General features: G+C 44.6%; 1 protein-coding gene across 8 annotated transcripts in view; it reads left to right on the top strand.

The window, feature by feature from the left end:
* Positions 1-3,242: 3,242 nt before the first annotated feature.
* The window catches only part of TMEM273 (transmembrane protein 273), a 45,812-nt gene continuing 34,875 nt past the window's right edge, over positions 3,243-14,179 (top strand). For 3 of the 8 annotated variants that reach the window (XR_003033066.2, XR_009493280.1, XM_059882721.1), the window contains exon 1: positions 3,247-3,453. Coding sequence is in view for 6 of the 8 variants with exons in the window: in XM_059882721.1 (XP_059738704.1) it covers positions 3,411-3,453 (43 nt within the window). In the remaining 2 variants the exon portion in view is untranslated. Of the gene's footprint in view, positions 3,454-14,179 lie in introns of all 8 variants that reach the window. The other 5 variants (XM_059882719.1, XM_010820750.4, XM_059882720.1 and 2 more) reach the window with 4 other exon arrangements.

Genomic DNA, 14,179 nt, shown 5'->3' with positions numbered 1-14,179 from the left:
AGCAGCTTGACTAATACTGTAGACGCGTGTGTCAGTCGCATGCACTGTGGCTGGCGCTAAGCTGCTGGGAGAGGACAGACGCTTCCTGGGCATGAGGGGACCACACTGGAGCAGGGACAGAGGCTGAGAATATCAGAGCTGCAGAGCTCTTTCTCTGTTTGCTGGCAGAGCAGGTTACCCCCTACCGCAGGTGAGGTCCACAGCTGTGCTCTAGGCTGGAGGCTGGGCTGGCTCAATCTGTGTGAGCAAAGTAAAGTGACTCCTTTACTCAATAAAAGCTCTTGAGACCCTCTGCTGTGTCAGGTGTGGGGCTCAGCGCTCCGGCCCCTGACCTCACAGGCTCCCGGTCTAGTGGGAGGCGTCCCAACACCTGTGAAAGAGCAGCCCAGGTTAAGAGCTGGGCATTTATTGTAGGGGCATGGGGTGGGGTTAAGAGCTGGGCATTTATTGTAGGGGCATGGGGTGGGGTTAAGAGCTGGGCATTTATTGTAGGGGCATGGGGTGGGGTTAAGAGCTGGGCATTTATTGTAGGCTCATGGGGTGGGGTTAAGAGCTGGGCATTTATTGTAGGGGCATGGGGTGGGGTTAAGAGCTGGGCATTTATTGTAGGGGCATGGGGTGGGGTTAAGAGCTGGGCATTTATTGTAGGCTCATGGGGTGGGGCAGCCCATTCTGGCCCGGATAGCACCAGACCACACTGAGACTCCAATCACTCCCAGGTCCACTGGCTAGATGATGTCAGGCTGTCTTTTCAGGTTCCAGCTTTTGGGACCATTTTGAGATTCTGTATTTTCCACTCTTCTACTCAGGTGGGTAGCAGATGCTGCATTTTCTGCTCTTAGGAGGTTGTGGCTGGGGGAAAAAGAAGAAGCTGCTGCAGAAACTTCCCTTTGTGGGTTTAAATATGAATGCTTGAGCCCTGGAAGAGATCACGAGAGGTATTCTAGAGCAGAAGTTACACACTGCTGTGCGGTTTGACTTGCCACACGTGAGGGCTTCCCCAGTGGCTCAGCAGTAAAGAATTCACCTACAGTGTAGGAGATGCAGGAGACACGGGTTCCATCCCTGGGTCAGGAAAATCCCCTGGAGAAGAGAATGACTACCCACGCCAGTATCCTTCACAGGAAAATCCCATAGACAGAGGTGCCTGGAGGGCCACAGTCCATGGGTAACAAAGAGTCACAGACGACTGAAGCGGCTGAGCACGCACACATTTTAAAATTCAGTTCAGTTCAGTTGCTCAATCGTGTCTGACTCTTTGCGACCCCATGAATCGCAGCATGCCAGGTTGCCAAAAATTGCAAAGTCTGATGTCACATCAGCTTGGGACCTCTTTGTGTATCTGAAACCTTGGGCCCACCTGAAGCTCCCCTGGTGTGTTTTCTGCAGCCCACAGCCATTGCCCATGGATTATTGTGTCTGCACGGGTATTTTCTTTCAGTTCGCTTAGGGGAAACTGAAATATCTCTTCTACAAATGTCTCCATTAAGTGGGATAAAGATTTTAAAAGTCCACTTGTTTCAGGCGAAGCAAGAGAGACTATGTTTCCTGGTGCAAGTGAAGACTGAGCCAAAGTGTTTAAAGTGAAATAAAGTGTATCTGGGTAAAAGGATGAAACTTAAAGGCACCAAAATGCAGAAAACTACATTCCCCAGAAACATTCTACTCCATTCATGTGGAGGCTCAGAGGAGCGAGCACGGCTGTTCTGAAGGGGTCCTGTCAGTGGGTGTCAGCGGCTGCCAGTGCAACCTGATGGCCTCTGGCTAGACAGATGGACCTTGGCAGTGGGTGGTGCCCACCCATGGATGGCACAGTGTGGTGTGAGAGGCACAGACTGCCAGCCAAAGGCTTGGGCTCAACACCCAGCTGAGTGGACCCGGGGTACCACACACCTCAGTGATGTGGTTCCCTCCTCCATCAAAGGAAGGCCAGTGCTAACACCTGACTCAGAGGGCTGGGATGGGGGTCAAATAAGCTCGCATTCTAAGAGTGCAAGTGCTCACTGAGTTAGCTGCGTTAGGGGTTTGGCTGAGGGATCCCAAGGAAAAAAGTGTTCAGTTTCTGCCCGCTCATTTAAATGGAGCTCTACAACTGTCATGAAGCTGATTTATGTTTTTGCGAGTGACATGTGTTGCACACTGGAGTTGGTGCCTTGGTAGTTAAGAATGTGTCAGGGAGGAGTATGGAAACACGTGACCCCAAATTTGCGGGCTGCGTCTGTGTCAACAACCAAGGGTCTTCCGAGGTTGGACACTTGACCTGGATCTGTGAACTTGCATGGGAAAAACTCCCATCTCTGTCCTCTAAGCTCTGATGGAAACTTAGCATTTCCTGCTAATGCACGTGCAGCCAGTAAGCCACAGTGCCGTTGCCACATAGGTGCTTTTATTACTAGTAGGAGCAGTGAATATGTCCACCCATATTTCAGTTGTTAGAGACATCTCTTAATATCACGGCATCAAGATCGTGGTAGTCATTTCACTTGATGCTACGCCTTGTTATTTACTGTGTGGGTAAGAAGCACATGCATTTCTGCATCACAAGTCTGTTTTCTAGGTATTTGGATACTTGTGTTTCAAAGTAACTGGTTTCTTTTAGAATCCTTGTGTGTGTGTGTGTGTGTGTGTGTGTGTGTGTGCGTGCGCGCGCGCGCATGTGCTAAATCACTCAGTCCTATCTGACTCTTTGTGATCCCATGGACTATAGCCCGCCGGGTTCCTCTGTCCATGGGATTCTCCAGGCAAGAATCCTGGAGTGGGTTGCCATTTTCTTCTCCAGGGGATCTCTCTGACCCAAGGATTGAACCCCTGTCTCTTTTGTCTCCTGCATTGGCAGGCAGGTTCTTTACCACTAGCGCCACCTGGGAAAGGATCCCTAAGTGCCTTATTTGGGGCACTTAAAAATGTTATTCTGGGAAGAAATCCACAGGCCTCTGGAACCTAAAGGAGTCTGTGGTCCTAAAACAGTGACTGGCCACGCTGTGGGCTTGGGGGTACTTTCTGTCCTTGCCTCAGGCTGGGGGGCTGGGGTTACTGCAGGAGTTGTACCTCCAGGCAGGCCAGCTTTGCCCACATCCCTCTCTGAGACTTACCAGCTGGGGTCTCTGGGGAAGAATCTGCATGCAGTCACACTTGTGTGGGGAATATCATAGGAGATAATACTGGGTAATGATCAGTACTGGTCCCCGGGTCCCTGCCCCCCTTACCCTAGATGCCCTCATTGCGGACCAGCTCCCTTTGGCTGCCTGCACTTGCTGGGATGGCAGGGCTGAGAGGCACTGAGCAGTGCTGGGCTGTGGCGGCAGCTTCCTTCCCCGTCTGTCACGTGGGACTGGGCTCCCGTTCCCCAGAGCTTTAGGTCACATAGCCCCCCTTTCTGCCCTTTAAGAAGCCCTGAGCAGAACGCCAACATGAGCTCTGCAGTCAGAATGCTGACAGTCCTCCTCCTCCTTGGTAAGTGGTGTGTGGAAAGGGGGCTCACGTTCCCCTTTCTTGGCTGGGGCAGGGGCGCTTCAGTGAGTCAGAAACTGGGGCTTGCTAGCCCACTGGGGCTCAGTCCCTCAAGAACGCATGTGTCCCTTTGGACAGATGGCTTTTCTCACTTTGATGGGACAGTGAGAAAAGCTTTTGGTCTGTTTCACTCCAGCTGCAGCTGACAAATGCTTCTGGGAGTGCAGAGGACAAGAAGTTTCCTGTGGCAGAAAAAGCTTTGGGGCTGCTGCTGCTGCTAAGTCGCTTCAGTCGTGTCCGACTCTGTGCAATCCCATAGATGGCAGCCCACCAGGCTTCCCCATCCCTGGGATTCTCCAGGCAAGAACACTGGAGTGGGTTGCCATTTCCTTCTCCAATGCATGAAAGTGAAAAGTGAAAGTGAAGTCGCTCAGTTGTGTCCGACTCTTAGCGACCCCATGGACTGCAGCCCACCAGGCTCCTCAGTCCATGGGATTTTCCAGGCAAGAGTACTGGAGTGGGGTTGGGACCTAGACAAATCTAGCTTTAAACCGTGGCTCCATTGCTGACAAAACAGAGCTCCTTAGAGTCTCAGTTTCTGAACCAATAAAAGGGAGAATAATAATGTTTACCTTCTAGGATTGTGTGAAAATTAAGTTAAATTTAATTAAGTCAAATGAAAATAATTATGTAAAATGGGAAAATATAGATATGTAGATGCTTTTCTATTGTTAATGGTGAATCAGTCTTATTATGCAATAAAGCATGCTCTTATTTACTCAGAGGTATTTGTTTTCTAAAGTCGGTTTTAATCTTGTGATCAAAAGAGGAAAGAAGGGAGAGAGGCAGAGACTAATAGAAAAAGAGGGAGATGATATAGAGGGAGAAAAATCAGGCCAGAGAAACAGACAGGAAAAACCCAAAAGAGATAGTGATCAAGACAGGGTGATGGTTAGAAAAATGCATAGATAACAGAAAAGGTAAGAGTCTTGAGACTTTTTGCAAAATCCTCTTTAACGTCAACTGTTATTTCTTAAAAAGGCAATGGATGTCTGTCATCTACCCAAAGAAGCTCTTTGCCAAAACTTGCACTGAGTCAAGACTCAGGCAAGCAGTCTGTCTCAATTTAACGTTCTGTCTCTCGAGTAACAGCCTATATCCTGGACACGGGCAAAATTATTCTCATGGGCAGGACTTTGTCTAAAGCCTGCACTGAGCCCAGGAGAGAATAAAGTCCTTGGCCTCCAGGAGTGAGCACGTCAGACAGATGGCAGCCCGGCCTCTGCCGGTTTACACATGGGAATGGCACGAGAAACAACTGGTGGTGGTAGTGAAAGGACGGTGAAAGCCAGGCAGCCGGGACTAAGGGTGTGCAGGGCAGACCGTGCGAGGTGTGCCTGGCTAAAGCGACAGAAGGCAGTGCAAGTTTTCACCCTTGTTTCTGCTTTTGACTTACGTAGATACGCAAGCCTGGGAGGAAAAAGTTAAATTTAAGGAGCCTCTTGAAAAAAAGGTGCAAATTATACGAACAGGCAATTCACCGAAGAATGACAAATAGAAATAAACTTTTAAAATGCTCACACTCACAAGTAACAGAAGAAATAATAACGTCAAACATTTTGGAGTGCATCTGATAAGCTGCATAGTCATATATATCCTGCTCAATACTTTACATTAGCTCATTCTGTCCCCGTGACAACTCTGAAATTCGACCCCCTATTATCTGAGTTTTATGGATGAGGTTTGCATTGTGATACTTGGCCAAAGCATCACAACAATTTAGGGCTTTCAAACACCACTTGTAGAGAGAGCAGTGGTTAGCCTTTTGCGTCCAGCTCTAAACGCTCTGCATGTGAATCCTTGCTCTGCTCTTTACGAGCCCAGAGAGCATGCGTAGGATATTCCTCCTCACTCTGCTCAGGTTTCTCATCTGTAACTTGGGGATGAAGATAGTACCGACCCCACAGGTTGAGAGAATTCAATCTGTTATCATATTTAAAGCATGTAGCCAGTATCTAAGGTGAGGGGACCATTCGTTATTGAGTACCAGATTCTGTAATCACAATTTGGTAATTTGTAGCAAATGAACGGAAGAGCCTGCAGTCCATGGGGTCACTAAGAGTGGGACACGACTGAGCGACTTCACTTTCACTTTTCACTTTCATGCATTGGAGAAGGAAATGGCAACACACTCCAGTGCTCTTGCCTGGAGAATCCCAGGGACGGGGGAGCCTGGTGGGCTGCCGTCTATGGGGTCGCACAGAGTCGGACACGACTGAAGTGACTTAGCAGCAGCAGCAAAATGTAAGCTGTTCACAGCCTTCTACCCCAAAATTCCACTTCCAGGAGCTCATCCTAATAACCTAATAGGGTAAAAGCTCCCTAAAATATTTAGCAGGATGCTATTCAGCACGGCTGATCACAGCGAAAATCAGAAACTAATGATTACCAGTCGGAATCCGGCTAAATCAATTACGCTCTAAAATTTCCGATGAATCCCGTAAGTTTCAATGAAAGACTTACCTTTCTCAGAACTGATCTGGGTAGAAGAGAAGAGACAAAGTCATAGTTACAGAGCTCTAGTTATGTCGTCATATTTTGCACATGTTTTCTTACCTTTCCAAAAATTGACAGGAAGGAAATACAGCAAGTGGTTAAAAGTATCCTTCAACTCTTTTTAGGAAATAGGATTATAGGTCATCTTTCAGTTTCTGTGTTGGAAAATTTCATAATGTTTATATATATTCTTCATTCCAATAAGTACATTTCTATGAAGAGAAAAATAACTACCCACCTATTGAAAATTGTAAGACAAACGGCACTTTCCCTTTATGGACTGGTGAAAGTGGCCTAAGGATTATCTAGTGTAACCCATGAACAGATGGCTTGTGAAGGCAGGTGACCGGGCTGGTCATCCAGGGTATATGTGAGAACTGTGGACGAGAAGGCTGTTAGGGACACAGCGAGGCAGAGTGGCATCTCCACCTTGCCACCTCGGTGCCATCCGGGCTTGCCTGGGGCCAGGGAAGAGAGACCAGATCCACTGTTTCCCACACATGGAGTAGTTGGAGAGCTTTTGAAAAACCAGTCCTCAAATACTTTGAAACTATTCTTAAAACTTAGATCAAGGTGACAAACATTCATGGACACAACACCCTAAATTAACACATTGCAAAAAAAAGAAATTTTTTTAAGATATCCGTGTTTGAAAGGAGATGGGTAAATGAACACATCCATCAGAGAAGCAGGGCGTCAGGGATGCCGTTGAGCCCTTTGTCGCCCTTGCTGACTCGTCTGCCTCCCTCTTGCCAGAGGAAGCAGCGCGCCTGCTTTGACTGTGCTTCCTTCCTGTGTTGTATTTGAGGTGTTAAAATGTTGACCTGAGTGCCCTCACCGCATGGGTAACATCTGTGTCATCTACCCATGCTGAGCCTGTGAATCAGGTGTCTTCACCTCAACTATCTCTATGAGTCTGTTGAAACACCACACAGTAATTTCGTTGTCCGCTCCAGTGCTGACCCAATTCAGGTTGTTGCTAATGTTTCTCATGACAGCTGTCGGTGCGGTGAGCCTTCTGGGTCCTGTCTCCTAGGGCCTGTGAGCAGTGTGCCCCGGGAGGCACGCCTGGAAAGGACTTCCTGTCATTTCTATGCGTGATTCTCCTCTTACCGGAGTTGCTCTCCACCAGCGAGGTCTGGATTATCTATCCTGCTACTGATTCAATAAAACTTGATATTGTCACATTTCTAAATTCTTTTTGCCAGAGTTGTGAAATATTACCTACAAGGGTTTAGGTTATATGTTTCTGATTGCTAGTGTGAAGAACCGTTTTCTGTGTACTTATCAGACAGGTTTCTTTTTCTCTTCTTGCTAGTTTAACTTGGTTACTGGTTTTTTATGTAATTTTTTTCTGGATATTAAGTTTTTGTTTATGCCATGCATTGCAAATATTCTCTCTTATTATTGCTTTTCTTGTCTTACTGCTTTTCTTTTATACTTGTGGTATTCTTTGCGGAAGTCTCTAAATGTGATACAGTCAAATTTATGTCTTTTCCTTTTTGTATGTTTTGTTTTTCTGTCTCGCCTAAGAAACCTTTTTTTTAAACTTTAAAAGTGGTTGAATGTTTCATGATTAGGTCTTTAATTTATCTGGAATTTCTTTTTGTGTAAGGGCTAATTTTAGTTTTTTTCTTCATGGAATATTAATTGCCCTATCATCTATTTAATCATCTTTCCTTTTTCTCCTACTTTTCAATACTTCTGTCCTCATCTAATACGTGTCTGAGCTCTTCATGAGCAGCATCATTACACCCACTTTGCAGATGAGGAAACTGAGAAATAGAGCATGATTGCTAGTTTACCAGAGGGCAAGGGAAGCGAGGACGCTGGGGTTCACGCGGGAGTGTTTCGATGCCCAAAGACTATGTTTTGGGCCCATCAGTCAAGAATAGAAAATGGATCATCAGGCAAAAACCAACAAGACTTTTCAAACTATCCTTTCAATTTTTTATTTAAAAAATAATATCAAACCTAAGAAGAGTTGCAGGAATAAGACTAGTACAAAAAGAGTTGTACGATTTGCTGATTTCTTTAACAAATTACCTCGCTTGCTTTACCAGACGCCCTCTCTCTTTCTCTCTGTAGGTAGGGAGAACGCATGATGAAGCAAACGTGGTTATGTGTAGATCTGCATTTATAATCTCTAGTGATCTTTATGTAGATAATAGCTATGTTTTTATGAAACAGAAAATATCTATTACATATAGTAGATATATTTATACATATACATATGTACAGAGAGAGATGCATTTTTTTCCTGAGCCACTTGAGATTAACTTGTATACATCACTTTAAAAAAACCCTAAATACATTAATGTGTATTTTTTAAAACTGAAAATATGGTTCAGTGGTAAAGAATCCTCCTGCCAATGCAGGAGATGAAGGAGATGAGGGTTCAATCTCTGGGTCAGGAAGATCCCCTGGAGTATGAAATGGCAACTCACTCTTATATACTTGCCTGAAAAATTCCATAGACAGAGGAGCCTCGTGGGCTACAATAGTCCATGGGGTCGCAGAGAGTCAGACACACACACTGAGCAACTGAGCATGCACAATCTCTCACAGAACTACAGTCACAGGACGGTTATCAATTCAGGAAAGTTAGCACTGACAAAATTTTTCATGTAATCTATCATAGTCCAATATTTCGGGGGACCTCACAGTGATCTTTGCAGCTTTTACTGTGTCTCAGGCAAGAAGTCAGTGGCGAGGATCTGGTGGTGTGTTTGGTCGCCACGTCTCTTTAACCTTCTTTAATCTGTAACATGTCCACAAATTTTGTTCACCGTTTATGATACTGATGTTTGAGGGTTTCTGTCCCCTTTTTTTCATAGAACATGCCTCAATTGGGAATTTGTCTGATATCCCAATGATCAGATTCCAGGGATCCATTCCCCATCAGAAAACTCTGTAACTGATCTTGTGTCCTTAGAGTTTCGCATTGGGAAGTGTAGGACAGCTTCCTGAGAGAGGCTGATGTACTTTTGACATAATGATAAAAGACTTACAACCAGGTTTTGGATAATAGTTGTCACAATTCTAAATAAAATTTGCCACTTAACTACCAAACAATCAATATTTTAAAATTTTGTTAAAATATTGCCCTAAGAAGAGCTATTGAAAATATCCAGTGAAATTTCTAGGCATTTTATTAGAGGTTTGCACCTTCCTTTCTAGAAAGCTGCTGTATAAAATATTCCTGTAGACTCTAACTCCCATCCAAATGTCAGCCATCTGTCTTCGATTTAATTCTGTTGGAAAGTACCTGCTGAAATCTATGTATTATTATAATCATGATAATAAAAGAAATACAATATCACTTTAATTATGTTCCAGTGCCTAAAACATTCTTCACTGGAGGAGGCAGAGTTATTGAAGAGAGCAGAAGCTATTCTCCCCCCTTAATTTATAATGAAAAGATGGCAAAGGCCGGGGTAGAGAATTAAATTCGTTTTTATCTTACAAGTCAAAGTCATCACTTTATGCCTTGGCTCTTACTCCCTGAGATCTTTGTAAAAATCTTTCCTGACAGCTTTTCCCCTGTTCCAGATTCTTGCCAAGACAATGCTTCAGAATCACGTGGTGTGTGCGTTCCAGTGAGAAAGACTTCCTGCTGTATTAGTTCTCTTTGACTATGTAACAAATGATCATAAATATAACAAAAGAAAACATGAGCTAGAGTCTTTCTCAAGTCAGCAGAGGGTAAAGGAAGGGGCTGAGACCCCAGGAAGGCAAGGAGAAATTTCCTGATACAGTAAGAATTCTCTGTGATTTTTATCCATTTTCTAATTTGACTGCTTTTTTTTTTTTTTTTTAACTGTAGAATCTTAAGAGTTCTTAGTATATTTGGGGTTGGAGTTCTTTGTCAAATATGTGATCTGCAAGTACTTTCTCTCAGCTTGTCTCTTCATCCTCGTCACAGGGTCTTTTATAAAACAAAGCTAGTTAATTGTAACTGCCTAATTTACTGGGTTTTTTCCTTAATGTATCATGATTTTGATAGCTGAGTTTTCACCAAGCTCTAAATCTCAAAAATTTTATCTTACATTTCTTTTAAAAGTTATATAGTTTCATATTTTATGTTTAAATCTATGATCCATTTTGAATTCGTTTGAGAATTTAAGTCAAGGTAATTTTTTCTTTTTCTTCCTTTCTGTCTTTCTTCTCTGCTCTTCTTTCTTTCCCCTCCCTCCCTGCCTCCCTCTCTCCCTCTTTTGGATACCCAGTTGCTCCAGCACCATTGGTTGACATAAAGGTTGTCCCTCTATTGAATTGATTTTGCTTGCTCCTCAAGAATCTGTTGGTCGTCCTTGTGTGAAATATTTCTGTGCTATCTTCTCTTTTCCGCTGATGTATGTGTCTGTTGCTCCGCCAGTGCCACGCAGTAAGTGTACACCTTCCAGAATGGGAGTCTGATCATTCCTACTTTACTCTTCCTTTTCAAAAAAATTTTAGCAAGTATAGTTCCTTTACCTTTCTATGTAAATATCAGAATAATCTTATCTATATCAACCAAAATCTTTCTGGAATTTTGATAGAAATTACATTAAATCTATAGATCAATTTGAGGAGTCTGGCATCTTTATTATGTTGAGTTTTTCATGAAGTCAGTATGTATTACTAATTATTTAGGATGCTTTTAACTTTCTCTCAGCATTATGGAATGTTTAACATATTAAACATTGTATATATATTACCAGACTTGCACCTGAGTGTTTTTGTGAGTGATTATAAATTGTACGGTATTTAAATTTCCTCTTTCTATGTGTAGCTGTTAGTATATAGAAGTATAATTGATTTGCGCATGTCCATCTTTTCTCCTGCCCCCTTGCTGAATTGACTTATTAGTTCTAGGATTTAATTTTTAGATCTTCCTACATAGACCATTGCCATTTCCTTCTCCAGAATATCATCTGCAGGGACAGTTAATTTTTTTCTGAAAAGTATGCCTTATATTTCCTTTTCTTGCTTTATTAGATTGGCAGGGACTTCTAGTAGTATGTTAACAGGCATATTCTCTATCTTAATGGAGAAATATCTCGTGTTTCACCATTAAGTATTCAATATAATATTAGCTGTAGGGATTGGGGTAGATATTCTTTATCAAGTTGAGGGAATTTTCCTCTCTTCTTAGTTTCTGAGAGTTTTTATCATGAATGGATGTAGAATTTTGTCAAATGCTTTTCCTGCATCACTTTATATAGTCAGGCAATTTTTTGTTCACTAGCTTGTAATTATGGTGGATTACATTGATGGATTTTTGAATATCGAACCAGTCTTGCATCTCTAAATAGACTCCATATGTTCATGATGTATAATTCTTTTATCTTGTTGAATTCTATTTGATAATATTTTGAATCTATATTCATGAGGGATACTGATTTGAAGTTTTCTTTTTTTTATATTTAATTTTGTCTGGTTTTAATGTCATAGTAATGCTGGCTTCATAAAATCAATTAGGAAGTGTTTCCTTTCCATTTTCTGGACGGAACTGTGCAGAATTGATGTGAATATTTTCTTCAAACATTTGCTGGAATTCTCTCATGAAATTGGTCTTGCATATTTCTGGGAATTTGTAGATTATGAATTTACTTTCCTTAATAGGTACAAGGCTATTCATCCTATTTCATTTGGTTGAGTTGTGATATTTGTACTTTTTGAGGATTTGGTTCATTTTATCCAAGTCATCAGGATTTTACGTGTAGAGTTTTTCATGGTATTCTCTTATTAACCTTCTGAGGTCTGAAAGATCTATATGACTCTGTTTCATTTCTGCTCTTGGTAATTGGTATATTCTCTCTTTTTTCCTTTGTCAGTCTTGCTAGAGGTTTGTCAGTTTGATTGATCTTTTCAAAGAACCAGGGTTTTGTTTTGATGATTTTCTCTACTCTTTTGTTTCCAGTCTCTCAGACACACGTCCCTGACCCTAGAGATTCTTGAAGGGAAGGGCCCTGTGAGGTGCAGGCAAGAGGAGCGACCTCAGCAGAGTGTCTGTCCAGAGGAGTATTCCCCTGTTCCTTGCACCCTGGGTGGGAGCCACAGCCGAGAGGCTCAGAGCTGTTGCTGACCTGGCTAACACACTGATCAGCAGACTTCTTCACTTGCTCTCAAATTAAAGCATGCACGCTTCCTCTGTAAAGTCATGTAAGCATCTCTGTCACACCCAGACCCTCATTTATCCACCAGAATTGCTTGAACTGCTCCTTTTATTAAATTTGATTCCATTAAATAAGCGGCTAATGGTTCTCAGTAAGATGAACTGGGCTTGCACTCTCCCTGTTGTCTGAATGAAGCAGATAAGCAGCTGGGGGAGTTTTTGCCTGGAACCTGACTACACCCACCTCAGAGACCTGTGCAAATCTTTGGACCATGTCATCAAGGAGTTGATGTCCAGGTTTTGAGGTGAAGACCTAGAACTGGACCCATGGGCTATACCAAGGGACAGGAACACATGGACATCAGGGCTATCTGTTATGTTAACCAAATAGTGATTTTCACCTGACTCTGCCAGCACACAAAAAGTACATGATTTCAGGCCCCAACCTGAAGGAGCTGACAGTCCATGGAGAGGGCAGTTGCAGTGTGTTAAGTTAAGTGCTGAGATGAAGGAGCAGGAAGGGAACAGAGAGGAGACCTTGAACCAAGCTAGAGTATCCAGGAAGGCTTCCTGGAAGAGGAGTTTTCCTGAGAGCAATTTGATTATACCTCTGCCTGACTAAAATCCTTCAGCAGCTTCCTGCTGTTGCCAGGACTGACAAGCATTTATGTGGTCACTGGGCCTCCCTAGCCCATCATGTGGCCCATCCCAGGGCTCCTGCTCCCCAACTCCAAGAATATCCACCAAGTTCCTGTCCAGTCTCCTGTCCAGTCTCTTACTGCCTGTGTTGTGTGAGATATGTGCCAACCCCCGCCCCCTCCAACCCCAGGACCCCAGAGATGCTCTCTCCCAGTGCTGTTTCCATGCCTGTTTGGTATCTTGCTCCCTGCTACACTGTCACCTCGGTCAGGTCAGGGATCCAATCTTGCCAGCCACCGCTCAGCTCATGCCCAGCAGCTGCACTTGTTTGAGTTGGTCAGTGCATGAAGTAGAAGCTTGGCTTCCAGGAGCCACTCTGCAGGAACCGTGAGCAGGGACAGAGCTGGTTGGCCTGAGGGGACTGCGGGAAGGCAGTGTGGGCTGGAGAGGAGTGTGAGCTGCAGCCGGGGATGATGGAGGGGTTAGCTGGGGGAGGAAACAGGTCTTACCCTGAGGGCATTTTAGCAGCCCTGGAAGAAGAGCCACCCCACTGCCTCCCCGAGCAGTGTAGCAGGTAAGTTAGTAGTAAGGAGACCACCTAGGAGAGAGTACAGGCTGGATGTGTCTAGGGCCTCACCAGCAGGGTCTGTGCTGGCGTCTGAGGCCTCGTTACACACTCACACCAGCTTTCCCACTGCGCGTGGCCTGAGGTCAGGGTTTGGCCCAGGTGCCTTGTCTGTCACAGCTTGTACTGCAGAAGACGATGTAGGACCAACTGGCTTGAGGCTGTGTGGAGATAGCCCTGGGCAGCTAAGCTGATCCAGAAAAGGTTCTGGAGATGCTCAGAGAGGGCCCCTGAGGTGACCCTGGGGTACAAAGAACAGAGCCCCACCTTACAGAGATGTAGGTGAGCCCTTGTCCCTGAGCCACACATGACACATTAAGAACCTGTGCTCAGCCTGGAGCCACAGCCTGCAGTGTGCGCTGGCCTGAGACTCTGAGGAGCCTGGCTGGCTCAGGTTCAAATCCCAGGGCACTCTTCTCCAGCCATGTGACACGACACGGCATTCACCTCCTGGGACTTCCCTGTAAAAGGAGGACTGTGGTCCCCAAGAGAGACTCCTGCCCCTACTTGGCTTTAGAGCTCCCCCCACACCCGCCCCCCAAATCACACACACATACAAATGCAATTTTTCTTTTTTTGGTTGTGTTCGAAAATCTTTGAAAGTTCCAGAACTGGGTCAGCACAGAGACGTAAGGGAGGGACCTGTCTGAGTGTGCTGGACAGTGGAGTGTGAGGGGACTGGGATCACAGCTTGGTGGGGAGCTGTGAACTACAGACTGAGGGCAGGCTGCTGCTTTTATTTCAATGGTCGCGGGCGTTCCTATGTAGATCCAACTCCCGGGTAGCTCCACTTCGTCCCTCTACTTGGT

Source organism: Bos taurus, chromosome 28 (genome assembly GCF_002263795.3).
Source record: "Bos taurus isolate L1 Dominette 01449 registration number 42190680 breed Hereford chromosome 28, ARS-UCD2.0, whole genome shotgun sequence".
NCBI lineage: Eukaryota > Metazoa > Chordata > Mammalia > Artiodactyla > Bovidae > Bos > Bos taurus.
The sequence above is the reverse complement of the archived record's forward strand: the minus strand, read 5'-3'. Positions and strand labels throughout refer to the sequence as shown.